Source organism: Sorex fumeus, unplaced genomic scaffold (assembly GCF_029834395.1).
Source record: "Sorex fumeus unplaced genomic scaffold, SorFum_2.1 ptg000005l, whole genome shotgun sequence".
Lineage (NCBI taxonomy): Eukaryota > Metazoa > Chordata > Mammalia > Eulipotyphla > Soricidae > Sorex > Sorex fumeus.
Window position 1 is genome coordinate 9,315,157 of NW_026606062.1, and position 14,028 is coordinate 9,329,184.

Genomic DNA, 14,028 nt, shown 5'->3' on the forward strand with positions numbered 1-14,028 from the left:
CACCGGGTAGGGCAGCGCTGAAGCCCCCGAGAGCAGAAGAGAGTGACCACGGAGAACCCCCACAGAGAGTGACCGCAGAGAGTGATCACAGAGACCCCCCCAGAGTGTGACCGCAGAGACCCCACAGAGTGTGACCACAGAGACCTCACAGAGAGTGACCACAGAGACCCCCACAGAGAGTGACCCAGAGACCCCCACAGAGAGTGACCGCAGAGACCCCACAGAGTGTGACCGCAGAGACCCCACAGAGTGTGACCACAGAGAACCCACAGAGTGTGACCACAGAGACCCCCACAGAGAGTGACCACAGAGACTCCCACAGAGTCTGACTACAGAGAGTGATCACAGAGACCCCCCAGAGTGTGACCGCAGAGACCCCACAGAGTGTGACCACAGAGACCCCACAGAGTGTGACCACAGAGACCCCCCAGAGTGTGACCGCAGAGACCCCACAGAGTGTGACCACAGAGACCCCACAGAGTGTGACCACAGAGACCCCCCAGAGTGTGACCGCAGAGACCCCACAGAGTGTGACCACAGAGACCCCACAGAGTGTGACCACAGAGACTCCCACAGAGAGTGACCACAGAGACCCCACAGAGAGTGACCACAGCGACGCCACAGAGTATGACACAGAAACCTCACAGGGTGACTACAGAAACCAGTGTGTGACCACAGAGACCCCCACACTGCAGGACCAAAGAGACTCCCACACTGGGTGTCACAGTGGCCCCCACACTGCAGGCTCGGGGCTAGCCGGAAAGTCACTGCCATCCACGGAGCAGAGGCTGGGGTGGGTCCTGTGACCTGAGAGACCCTGCCCAGCTTCCCTGAGGGCCTAGAGCAGTGTTTATTACATCCCACCAAACCCATTCCTGAAGTGGCTCCCAGATCCCGGCTGAGACCCTGATGAGGGCCATCGAGGGGCCCATGGGGTTTGCCGCCCGAGACCCTCCCTCTGTCCTTCCCCTAGCACCGGGTCGTGCTGGGGCCCAGGGGGCTTCTTTGGGATCCGTGACCATAGCTTCCTGCCTGCTCTTCCCCCGGGCCCCCAGGCGCATGGATCCTCACAGGCGGGACCCACTACGGCCTGATGAAGAACATCGGGGAGGTGGTGCGTGACAACACCATCAGCCGGAGCTCCGAGGAGAACATCGTGGCCATCGGCATCGCGGCCTGGGGCATGGTCTCCAACAGGGAGAGCCTCATCCGGAGCTCTGACGACCAGGTACCGCTGGACCTCATGCGTGCTTGAGCACAGGCCTCTGAGACGCTGCCGGCCCAGTGAGGGATACCCCCAGGACCCCGGGGATTGAAGCCCAAGGACCCTGGGAGGAGTTTCTGGATGGAGGTGTTCTGGGCATTAGCATTTGTTCCCGTTTGGAATGGTCTCTCTCCTGTATGGGCTCAAAAGAAGAGCAGTGAACCATCAACCGGGGTAATCGAACTTGAGAACGCTCTGCAGAGCTGGGCTCACTTTGGCGGGGTGGGAGGCGGTGGGTTGAGGGAGAGGGCGCTCTGGTGGAGGGCGTGGTGTTGGGCCCTCATCTTCACGAAACCCCATTGTGGAGAGTATTGTAAATAATAATGCCCAAAACAGAAATCAAACAAAATATCACAGTAAAATATCACACAAAATATCAAGCAAAATAAAAATTCATATATGTGTGTGCACACGCGCACGGGCACGCATGCATGCACACACACACACGCTATTGTTCCCGGCAATGCTGTGTTAGATCCAGGTTTTATATCCTATGTTATCTATGATGGTTTCATGTGAAGGCCTGAGGCCACAAACCCTGTCTGCTGGATGAGCTCAAGGCATGGAAACCAATGCTTTGTCCTTGGTTGCTTTACTTGGCGTGAGAGGACCGGGAGGCAGCTGCGGGTCAGGCACTTACTAGGCATTCAGGGACCCCGGCACTGCATATGTTCCGCTGAGCACCACCAGAAGTGGTCCCAAGACAGAGGGCCAGGAGTGAGTCCTGAGCATAGTGTGGTATGGTTGACACAAAACCCAAAAGGGTTGTGAGAACATCCCCCTCTCCCCCCAATTCCCTGTGAGCACATCTATTTATTTATTAAATATATTTTGTTATCATAAAAGTAGTTCACAATAGTTCATACAGATAATATTCAAACACCAATCCCACCACTGAGCACCTTCCCACCACAGTAAGAGGAAAGTGTGTGAAGGTTGTTGGGTTTCATTCTGGAGCCGTTTAAGCCCAAATATAAGAGAATACAAGCAAGCATGTTAAAACCAAACAGATGTGTGCTACTTTTGGTACGTAAATGGGCTAGAGTGTAGGAGGTCACTCCAGGAAATTCTGTATCGCTCTCTTCTGGGAGCTTTGGTTTAGAGTCTCTGGGTCTTGGCCGTTGATGAGATTACATGGCGCTGGGGGCAGTTTGTGGATGTGATTGCCAAGCTACTGGAAAACTGGGGAGATGGGGGGAGGAGGCCCAGTCCCGACCCAAGTGCGCTTGGAGATCTCAGTCACGGGTCCCGCATACCTGGGTTTTTCTGCCCGTTCCTCCCTGTGAGCACATTTAGAGAGGAATCCACATGTTCTTGGTGGCTGAATGTAAGGCCATCCCAGGATTCTGTGTCATGTTAGAATTGCTCTAAATAGCTTTTTGGGTGACTCCTGAGCTTCCTCGAAAACCAGGTGTTCTCAGAAACTCTGGCCTGCCAGGTGTTCAGACACCCCAGTTTAATCCACCCCTCCCCCAGACAGGCTTTGCCTAACTACCCTAGCATGTAGTTGGTGCATGTGAAGGATTGATTAGGAGAATTCTCCTGGTTTATTTCATCTTGTAAAGATGGCGTTCCTCCTGTGCCATTTACCACTTCTGTGGCTTGTCTAGGGTGTTGGAGGTGGGGAGACATTTCCTGACCCGCTCCAGAACAGCCTGGGGGAGTGAGGGGAGGCGGGCTTTGGGGACGGAGAAGGTCTGTGTGGACAGATCTTCCTAATTGCACCGCCCAGCTCTGGGTCATTCTCATGACTTGGTGTCATCTTGGACTAGATTAGTTGAACCCAGTGAATGGTGGCAGCATTGTTAGTCCTAGGTGCTCGAGGCTCACGCGAGTTCCCACTTCAGGGGCAGGATTCTGTGTGGGGAAGCGCACCCTGGTCTGTTAGCAGCGTTTGCTAATAGACAAACCTTTGGGTACAGGATCAGCTTAGGGTGGCCCCGGCATTGCCATGGTGAGCACAGAATCTATATTTAATCCATCTCACCCCAACAGCTTTGTAAAATTCAGCATCTCCCCCCAATCTACATACAGCATCTGTTCAGTCAGGGGCCCCATGGAGGATAGCATCTTGAAACGAATGTGAAAACATTCAACAGGAAGTTCTGCTCACTTGGACATTAAGAAACTAATCAATGCCTTTCTTGCTGGGTCACTACTGGGTCAATAAACTTTCAAAAGCATAACAGCTCATCTCTTAGAAAATGATGAAAATGAGAGCACATGAAAACTAGTGCTTTTCATGTGATCAGAGCTTCCCGCAGAGTGAAACGCATAGTCATATAAGCTTGACGAGCAAAGAGAAACCCCATGCTACCATCTAATGCCTGTGTTAAATATTGTTTATTTAACAGAGCATTCTGTGTATCGGGTTTTACGTAAATTAACTGACTCAGTTTTCATTATTGACCTTGTGAGGTGAGAAACACCACTGCCCAGACGGGAAAGCTGAGGTGTAGAGAAAACGGGATTTTCCTGGATTCTCACAGAAGCAAGTTATAGACAGACTCATGGTTCATAGTTTTTTTTTTCTTTTTTTATTGGGACTTCCCTTAGACCCCAACCTGTTGAACCAGGACTCCAGCTCCTAGCAGATCTCTTGTGACCCTTTGGAACCAAAGACTATTGGAGGAGGCGTCAGTCTAGTTGAACTCAAGGGCGTAATCTCTGCAGGAATATTTGCAAATGTCCTCACACCACTCCAACCAATCACGATCATGATCATGATCATTCTGTTGTTCATCGATTGCCTCGAGCAGGCCCCAGTAACGTCTCCTTCGTCCTAGCCCTGAGATTTTAAAAAGTGCCATATTCAAGGCTCTTTCAGGGTTAGGAGAATGAGACCCATCATTGTTACTGGTATTTGGCATATTGGGTACGCCATGGGGAGTTTGCCAGACTCTGCCGTGTGGGCAGGTTACGTTCGGTAGCCTGCCAGGTTGTCCACAGTAAGAATGAGCTAACAAAAAGTCGCGTGGCCGGGAGCTGGGTTTTATAGTCTCTGGGTCTTGGCCATTGATGGGATTACACGGTGCTGGGGGCCAGTTGATGGGTGTGACCCTGCCTACTGGATGATGGAGGATCTGGGTGGAGGATGCTCTGCCCTGATCCGAGCAGGCTTGGAGATCTCAGCCCCGGGACCCACATGCCTTTGTTCCTCTGCCGGTACCTTCATGCGTGTGGAGAGTGGTCTCAGCATGTTTGTGACTGGTTTTGGAGATCTTCAGCTGCCGGAGCTCTGCTTAGGGCGGGGAGGGAAACCCAACCCGCCCCCCTCCAAAAATTGCTGTGCTCTTCAGGGCTATTTTTCAGCACAGTACATGATGGATGACTTTAAGCGAGACCCCCTGTACATCCTGGACAACAACCACACCCACCTGCTGCTCGTGGACAACGGCTGCCACGGACACCCCACGGTGGAAGCCAAGCTCCGGAACCAGCTGGAGAAGTACATTTCTGAGCGCACTATCCAAGGCCAGTGTTCGGGTTGGGGTCGGGGCATGTGCCAGAGTACGGGGGCCTCTCCTCCACCCGTAGTCATGCCCCACGATTGCGTTGGGTCCTGCTGTGGGTCTTAGTCCAAAGAGGGGCGTTTCTTCTCTTCTTTTTTTCTCTCTTGTACCTTAAGGGGCTTCTGCCCAGGACCCTGTAATATATTCTCTGCTGGAAAAATGGAAAGTGTCCCACTCTGGTGGTAGAGACCCTGCTGGCTTTTCTGCCAGGAACCGTCAAAGGATGGATAGAATCACTCTGCAGATGGGCATTACCCAAGCCATGCCGTGATTAGGGCAGGAAGTGGTGAAAATACAAAATACCCCCCTCGTCAAACAGGGGAGAGCTTGCGTATAGTAGGACCACCTAAAGTAATAGAGTCACCTAAAGTAATAGAACACCTTAAGGAATAGAATAGAATAGTAATAGAATAATCCTGTGTATAATAGAACCACCTAAAGTAATAGACCACCTGAAGTAATAGAACCAACTGAAGCAATAGAATAGAATAGTAATAGAGTAATCTTGTGTATAGTAGTAGCACTATAGCACTGTCACCCCGTTATTCATCAATTTGCTCGAGCGGGCACCAGTAACACCTCCATTGTGAGACTTGTTGTGACTGTGTCTGGAGTATCGAATATACCACAGGGAGCGTATTGCCAGGCTCTGCTGTGGGGGTGGAATGCTCTCGGTAGCTTGCCAAGCTCTCTGAAAGGGATGGAGGAATCGAACCTGGGTCGGCCGCATGCAAGGCAAACGCCTTACCCGCTGTGCTACCGCTCCAGTGCTCTTGTGGATAATAGAGCACCTAAAATAATAGAACCACCTAAAGTAATAGAATAGAATAAAATAGAAGAGTCTTGTGTATAATAGAATCACCTAAAGTACAGATTTCTAGGGGAGCAAGCTTTATTTGACATGGTAATGTCAGAGACTATTAAATCCAGCTCCTGGAACCGCGCGGCCGCATTTGCGGCCGCGCGACATCTTATCAGGACATCTTTTATGACATCTTATCATCTCATTCCTACTTTGGACAAACTTGCAGGCTATCGAATGTAGCCTGCCCACAGGGCAGAGTCTGGCAAACTCCCCGTGGCGTACCCAATATGCCAAATACCAGTAACAATGATGGGTCTCATTCTCCTAAAGAGCCTTGAATACAATCTCAGGGTTAGGATAAAAGAGACGTTACTGGGGCCTGCTCGAGGCAATCGACGAATAACAGGATGATGAAATGAATGAATGAAATGAAATGCACACAGCTCTTCTCTCTGATTTATTATTATTATTATTATATATTATCCCCGTGACGTATTCGATATGCCAGACACAGTAACAACAAAGTCTCCAATGGAGACGTTACTGGGCCCGCTCGAGCAAATCGACGATCAACGGGAGGGCCTTTACCTTTACCTTTATTATTATTATTTTATTATTATTAGGGCTGGAGCTATAGCACAGCGATAGGGCATTTGCCTTGCACACAGCCAACATGGCCGACCCGAGTTCGATTCCTCCGCCCCTCTCGGAGAGCCCAGCAAGCTACCGAGAGTATCTCACTCGCACGGCAGAGCCTGGCAAGCTACCCGTGATGTATTCGATATGCCAAAACACAGTAACAACAAGTCTCATGATGGAGACATTACTGGGCCTGCTTGAGCAAATCGATGAACAACTGGAGGACCATGACCGATTATTATTATTATTGGGAGACTTGTTGTTACTGCTTTTGGCATATTGAATACATCATAGGGAGCTTGCCAGACTTTTCCATGTGGGCAGGATACTCCCAGTAGCTTGCTGGGCTCTCCGAGAGGGGTGGAGGAATCGAACCCAGGTCAGCCACGTGCAAGGCAAATGTCCTACCCGCTGTGCTAAGAGTCTCCTGCCCCAAAACAGTGACAACAAGCCTCACAATGGAGATGTTACTGGGCCCACTTGAGCAAATCAATGAACAATGGGAGGACAGTGCTACAGTGCTATTATTATTATTATTATTATTATTATTTTATTATTGGGCTGGAGCAATAGCACAGCGGGTAAGGTGTTTGCCTTGCATGCAGCCAACATGGCCAACCCAGGTTCGATTGCTCCGCCCCTCTCTGAGAGCCCGGCAAGCTACCAAGAGTATCTCGCCCACACGGAAAAGCCTGGCAAGCTACTCGTGATGTATTCAATATGCCAAACACAGTAACAAGTCTCACAATGTTATGGGCCCGCTCAAGCAAATTGATAAACAACAGGAGGACAGTAACAGTGATAATTATTATTAATATTATTATTATTATTTTGGAGGGCACACCTGATAGTGTTCAAGGATTACTCCTAGCTCCGTGCTCAGAGGTCACTCCTGCTTGGGGCTCAAGACCGTTTGTGGTGCTGGGGATCAACCCTGTGTTGGCCACGGATGAGGCAGCTCCCTACCTTCGGTGCCTCCCTGGCCTTGGAACAGCCTCTCCTGAAGGCGCTGAGACAGGTCTGCTGGTAGCACCAGATCCTCTCTCAAAATGGCCCAAGGCTTCATCAGGGGAACTGTTGCAGGCGTTCTCAACCCCTTCCCTACAATGGGACACACACCAAGAAAGAAGACACATCATCAGTGCTGTCCTAAGGACAGCCAGCATGGGCTCGTGCCAATCTGTCTAGCCCAGAAAGCATGGGATTGTGCGAACGAGAGAGGGCATCATTACCATAAGAATAAACTTGACTCTGGCTTAATATTTATCAGGGAAGTCAAAAGGCATTTTAAAGGCTGGTCAAAGACTCTTGTCCTGTTCTTCCGGATGCCCAGTGAGCAGATGGTCTAGTCTGTGGGGTCCGCAGCAACGGCATGATGTTGTCCACTGGGCTTACAGGGCTGTGGCTCCTGGTCTGGCTCTCCTGGAGGTAGCCTTGCCCCCGGTAAGCCTGACTCTGTGTGTCTTACAGAATCCAACTACGGAGGCAAGATCCCCATCGTGTGTTTCGCCCAAGGAGGTGGCAAAGAGACTTTGAAAGTAAGTGTTGGTGGGGCTGGAGCGATAACACAGTGGGTAGTGCATTTGCCTTGCATGTGGCCAACCCGGCTTTGACCCCCAGCATCCCATATGGTCCCCTGAGAACCTCCAGGAGTAATTCCTGAGTGCAGAGCCAGGAGTAACTAGCTCCTGTTCATCGCCAGGTAGGACCCCAAAAGAAAAAAAAAGTGAGTGTTGGTTTGGTTTTCCAGAAAAGTAAGTAACAAGTCTGCTCTAGGGCACCAGGGCTTACCGAATCTAACCCGAATCATTTCTTAGACCTCAGGAGTAGAGACCGTTTCCCCGGCATCCCCTCTTTCCCTAATGAGCAGAGGCCATCTCAGTGGACACAGTTTAGAAACAGGATTTGAAGAGACACACACAGCTTCTACACCTGCTGTTAAGTTTCGGTCTTCTACCTGCCCACGAGGCGGGTCGTTCTTAACTTGGGAGACTCGAGGGTTCTGCCCAGCGTGTCTGTTGGAAAGCCATGGCCACACAGCTTCGGGGGATGAGTCATGGTTTCATGCACAGAGATTGGCTCCCCTCAGGGTTCTCAGGCATGAATCCCATGTGCAGGAAGAACTCCATGCATGTGTAAGGTGTAAATCCTAAGTGATTTTGAAACCATGGAAAGTGTCTTGGATAATTCCATATATGAAATATGGATACTACACTTGATCTTAGCCAAAAGGCCGAGCGATAGCACAGAGGTAGGGCGTTTGCCTTGCACGCAGCCAACATGGCCGACCCGAGTTCGATTCCTCCACCCTTCTCGGAGAGCCCGGCAAGCTACCAAGAGTATCTCGCCCGCACGGCAGAGCCTGGCAAGCCACCCGTGATGTATTCGATATGCCAAACACAGTAACAACAAGTCTCATGATGGAGATGTTACTGGGCCTGCTTGAGCAAATCGATGAACAATGGGAGGACAGTGATATATCTATATCTATGAAATATGGAACAAAAAATCAAGAATTCTTCCTCCCACCCCATCCTTGCAAATTTGTTTGTCTGTCTTACCCATAGCCAGCTTCTACTGGACTTAAAAAAAGAAAACCCCTCCCTGGAACCACTTTTTGTTCAGTGTTTGAAAGCATAGCTTCATTTACAAGATCTCGTTTCCCTGGGAGGAGGACATCACCAGGAAGTAACTTTTAGTTCTCGCCTTTCACTTCTGTATTGATTTGCATCTCCCTCTGCTTCTCTTACATGGTTTTAGCTCTAAGCCAAGGGCTGAACTCTCCATTTTCATTCCCTGTCCTCTGTCCTCTTAATTTTGGCATCCCTGGCAGTGTTCAGGGGCTGTTCCTGGCTCAGTGTCCAGAAGGGACCTCTGGTGGTGCTTGGAGGGGACCATATGCAGTGCCAGCTATTGAACCCAGGTCAAGTGCAAGGCCAACTCCTTTAACTTCCTATACTCCAACTTCTATCCTCTCCCCTCTCTTGGCCAAGTACCTCTCAGAAAGAGCGTTTAGATTGGTGTCATAATCTAGTACTTGTATTCGGGCTGGAGCAATAGCACAGTGGTAGGGCGTTCGCCTTAGTAGCGGCCAACATGGCCGACCCGAGTTCGATTCCTCCGCCCCTCTCGGAGAGCTCGGCAAGCTACCGAGAGTATTCGATATGCCAGACACAGTAACAACAAAGTCTCCAATGGAGACGTTACTGGGCCCCTCTCGGAGAGCCCGGCAAGCTACCGAGAGTATTGGATATGCCAAACACAGTAACAACAAAGTCTCCAATGGAGACGTTACTGGGCCCGCTTGAGCAAATCGACGATCAACGGGAGGGCCTTTACCTTTTACCTTTAGGAATGGGGCTCTTTCTAACTTCTTCATTCATCTTTGATTGATTCCTCCATCATTCTCTGGTCCATCGGCAGTAGGTATCGAGCACCTGCCTTGAGGCAATGGGTAAATGAAGGCTCTCAGGGAAAAAAATGGGAGACGTTTTTGTCATCTCAGTAAGGGAGTGCAGATATGTTGAAGAGGAAGAGAGAGAACAATCGAGATGGTTGCCTTTACGTGTCTGCTTCCAAATGTTAGGTTTAGAATTAAATTTTCCAGAGCGCCCCCACCCCCCCAGACACAGATCTTGGGTACCATGTTTCCAGGTGTTTTCTCCAGATGTCTGCCAGGAACAAGGGGGGAAGAGGATAAAAAGTTCTCTCTAGCCCTCTTTCCTCTCAGATCCTTCCCACCTGAGCCGACCACCCCCGGACCCACCCTCTTTAGTTTAGTGGTGAGGGAGTCCCGTGGGATCTGTCCTCTCCCGTGATGCTAACACACACAGGATGGGTCTGGCTCCAAGAGAAGATGCCATCCTGCTAAAGGCAGGGGCTCTGTGGCAGGGAGAGGGGCCAAACACACAGTGTCTGTGCCTGGCATGCACAGGGTCTTGGGTTCAACCTCCACCGTCTGGATGCCCTCCCCCAACCCCCAGTTGGCACGGCTAGGGTGGCCTCCAACATTGCGGTGTCTCAGCACTGCTAGGACAGAATTGCACGCTGAACGTAGTCGGAAGTGACCCCTGAACACTGCTGGGGATATCCAGAAACGTCATCTGGGAAAAGGAAGGGGCTGGACATCTGCCTTTCATGCCCATCTCTAGAGCTCATTGTCTTGCTCTTTGCTGATTCTTAAAACCTGACTCCCCTTGGCTGCTGTCTGGATCTTATGCAAAAGGTGGGGTGAAAAATAAAAGGGTGGGGTAAGTATTTCTCCAGGAAGAAAATACAGTCTTGCTCTATTTTAATAAAAAGGTGCATGGGAAATTATTTGGCCAGGGAAATACCCGAATGGAGTTACTACAAAATCTATGGCTTCTGCCCCGAAGGTGTCTCCATACCTTTCAGATGTTCGCTCATTCATACATCGTTCATCCAACAGCACTGTAGCACTGTCCTCCTGTTGTTCACCGATTTGCTCGAGCGGGCACCAGTAACATCTCACAACACATTGTGAGACTTCTCGTTACTTTTTTTTTGGCATATTTTAAATTTTTTTCTTTTTGGGTCACATCTGGCGATGCACAGGCATTCCTCCTGGCTCACGCACTCAGGAATCACCCCTGGCGGTGCTCAGGGGACCATATGGGATTCTGGGAATTGAACCCGGGTCGGCCGCGTGCAAGGCAAACGCCCTGCCCGCTGTGCTATCGCCCCAGCCCCTTAGATATGTTTTAATTCTGTTAAAGAACTATGATTTACAAAGCTGTGGATAGTTGAGTTTTAGGAATATAAGATTTCAACCCCAATCCCACCACCAGTGCCAGCTTCCCCCCACCTGTGTTCCCAGACTCCATTCTCCATGCACACATGTCACCCTGACAGGCACACAACAAAGGCTGTAGCTTAGGTCTCATGTTTTCAGTGGTGTTGAGTCTGTGCTTTGACTGTATGGCTGGACCACTCTCCCATATCACCAGGATAACCAAAGCCCTTCCCGGCTCATCTTCTTTCCCCCCGATTTCATTCCTTCTCTGTCCTTCTCCTCCCCAAGTTCTGAGGTCACGGGTGAACTAGGAACCTCCGCCCCCCCCCCACATCCTCTCCCTTTACTATATCACATTTCCTCATCCAGTTGTTCTATCTACCTCAGGAAATTAGACCGTCTATGTTTGTCTTTCTCTGTCACCAGCCTCTGTTTTGAGCACCTACTGTGAGTCTGTTAGTGAGGTCTTTGGTAAAGAAAAGTCTCAGGGAAGGCTATTTTGGGGGGATGTCAGGATCTTCTCAGTGTGAAAGGGTCAATGTGTGGACATTTTCAATCGCCATGAGTAATATTGAGTGGTAATATTGAACACTGGGTCAGGTATTGACACACGCCCAGGATGTCAGTATCTGGACTCTCCGTGTTTGTCCAGACCCTCCTCTCTGGAACATCAAGTCTGCTCATATTTCCTTGCTGTGGCATCAGTTGCTAGCACAGGACAGAGCAGAACTGGCCTCTGTGTCCCATTCATGATGCAACTGCAAAGCGTTGAGTTGCTCCAAAGCTAAAATAAACCCCCAAAGGAAGGAAGTCCAGGGAGGTCCACGTGGACCCTCAGGGCTGGGTTCTGAACCTCGGTCCTGAGCCAGGCTGGGTGGGTCCCCAGTGCCTCCACCCGGCCTGTCCCCTGCCTCTTCTCAGGCCATTCACACCTCCATCAAGAGCAAAATTCCCTGCGTGGTGGTGGAAGGTTCTGGCCAGGTGGCAGACGTGATCGCCAGCCTGGTGGAGATGGAGGACGTCCTGACCTCGTCCATCGTCAAGGAGAAGCTGGTGCGTTTCCTGCCCCGCACAGTGGCCCGGCAGCCCGAGGAGGAGACGGAGAGTTGGATCAAATGGGTGAGTTGGGGAGATCCCAGAGAGCTGCATGGAGGAAGCCGCCTTCAGGCCTTAGCACAGCAGCGCAGGTCTCGGTCTCTGTGACCTGGGCACAGCCATGGGCCCGAACCAGCTGGAAACAAGAGTTGGGAATCAACCGAAGTTTGGCCACTCATCCTGTCTCCCTCCCTGGCAAGAGGCAGCATGCAGGTTTCAACTCAGCTCTGGGCATTTGCAAAGCTCTCTCTCTCTCTCTCTCTCTCTCTCTCTGTCTCTCTCTTTCTCTCTGTCTCTCCCCCTTCCTCCCTCCCTCTCTCTCCTACTCTCTCTCCCTCTCTCCCTCCCTCCGTCTCCCTCTCTCTTTGCCTCCCTGTTCCCTCCCTTCCTCCCTCTCCTTCTCTCTCCCTCCTTCTCTCCCTCTCACTCCCTCTCTTTCCTTCTCTCCCTCCCTCTCTCTGCCTCCCTCTCTCTCCCTCTCTGTTTCTTCCTCCCTCCCTCCCTCCCTCCCTCTCTCCCTCCCTCCCTCCCTCCCTTCCTCCCTCTCTCCCTCCCTCCCTTCCTCCCTTTCTCCCTTTCTCCCTCCATCTCTCTCTCTCTCTCTCGGGTGCCAGGATGTCAGTACACACACAGCATCTGTGCTTTGTCTGCTCGGGGCAGGGAAAGCAGAGGTCCATAGGGGCATATTCTCCACTGAGTGTTTCTAGTGGCCAAGTGGTACTGACAGGGTCATTGTCCTTTGAAGGTCCCCAAATCACTAGCTAGGTACCCTGAGAGCTTCGAGCTCTCAGAGTGCTCACGTGTCCCCACAGGTGCGTTCCCATCGGCTCCTCACACCAGCCTTCCAGACGGGGGTATTTATAGGAGCATGTGCTGCCCTTGGGGACAGCAGGCTGTGGACAGCAGGAGTTATTTTAATCCTAGGGCCCATTTCATCAGCAGAGTCAAAGGCTGGAATTAATAGGCAGAATAAAAATATTCCAACCGGATCGCCTTTCTGCAATATTCGGCTGTGTGCAAATGACGACGAGAGAGGAAGCTGGAGCTGTGGGGGTCATCCCGGTGCTCCCAGTGGCCTGAGGCATCGTTTGAGACAAATGTGGGGCCGCAGAGATCCCGGAACATGCAGAAAAGTCAGGGGGATCCAGAGCCAGTGAAATGCTGCGGAACCCAGCTCAGGCACCAAATGCTGTGTGCAAGCCCCCCAGGAGTAGGACAATTTGACGACTTAAGACTTAAACAACACCGAGCTCAGGCTCTTTGTGAGAGTTTGTGCCTGTCTGGCCTCTTGGCCAAGATCAGGGGCTGGCACAAGGGTCAGGGGGGCAGGGCCAAATAGTAGCTCCTTAGCAGACTGGTCGGGTGGAGGCAATTGGGGGCAGCGGACATTGGTGGAGAGGAGAGGCCCCATGAAGGGTCCATATCAAAACAGTGTGTATCTGGAACCCAATCGTAATTTCACCCTGACTAAATCTTTAAAAAATGAAAAACAGCCAAATATCAGCTTCTTGGATGTTCTAAGCTTCTTAGATGATCGACTTCTTAGGTTGAAAATGGGGTTTCGGAGTAATAAGCTTCCGAACGCAACGGGTACACCCCCAGACAGGCTGCAGGGCCACTGCGGACCTTTTCTGGGGGCTCAGCAGGAGCAAGGCTAAGGGATGAGCTTAGTGAGGACAAGCAGGACGCACCTGTCAGAGACGGCCCGCACACCCCAACAGGAAGTGAGGGGGTGGAGAATATCAGGGCCCCAGTTATTCTGGGGAGCTCTCTGCGTGGGAAACCTGGGTAAGGACCCCCAAACCTCCGCATGTTTGTATTCTTCACATATTCAGGCCTAAGCAGTCGATTCCAAACACACCGATGGAATCACCCCCTAATCTAAGCATGGCTGTAAGACCTTGGGTGCCAAGCGCTGCCCGCAGGCTCCTTGCCTGTGGTGGGTGGGCGAAGTTCTGTG

At 51.2% G+C, this 14,028-nt stretch overlaps 1 protein-coding gene across 1 annotated transcript in view; it reads left to right on the top strand.

Annotated features, from left to right (window-relative positions):
* The window catches only part of TRPM8 (transient receptor potential cation channel subfamily M member 8), an 80,764-nt gene that overhangs the window by 11,470 nt on the left and 55,266 nt on the right, over positions 1-14,028 (top strand). The window contains exons 5-8 of the mRNA XM_056121719.1: positions 1,056-1,228; positions 4,564-4,738; positions 7,691-7,758; positions 11,895-12,092. Of these exons, the coding sequence (XP_055977694.1) occupies positions 1,056-1,228; positions 4,564-4,738; positions 7,691-7,758; positions 11,895-12,092 (614 nt within the window). The remainder of the gene's footprint in view (positions 1-1,055; positions 1,229-4,563; positions 4,739-7,690; positions 7,759-11,894; positions 12,093-14,028) is intronic.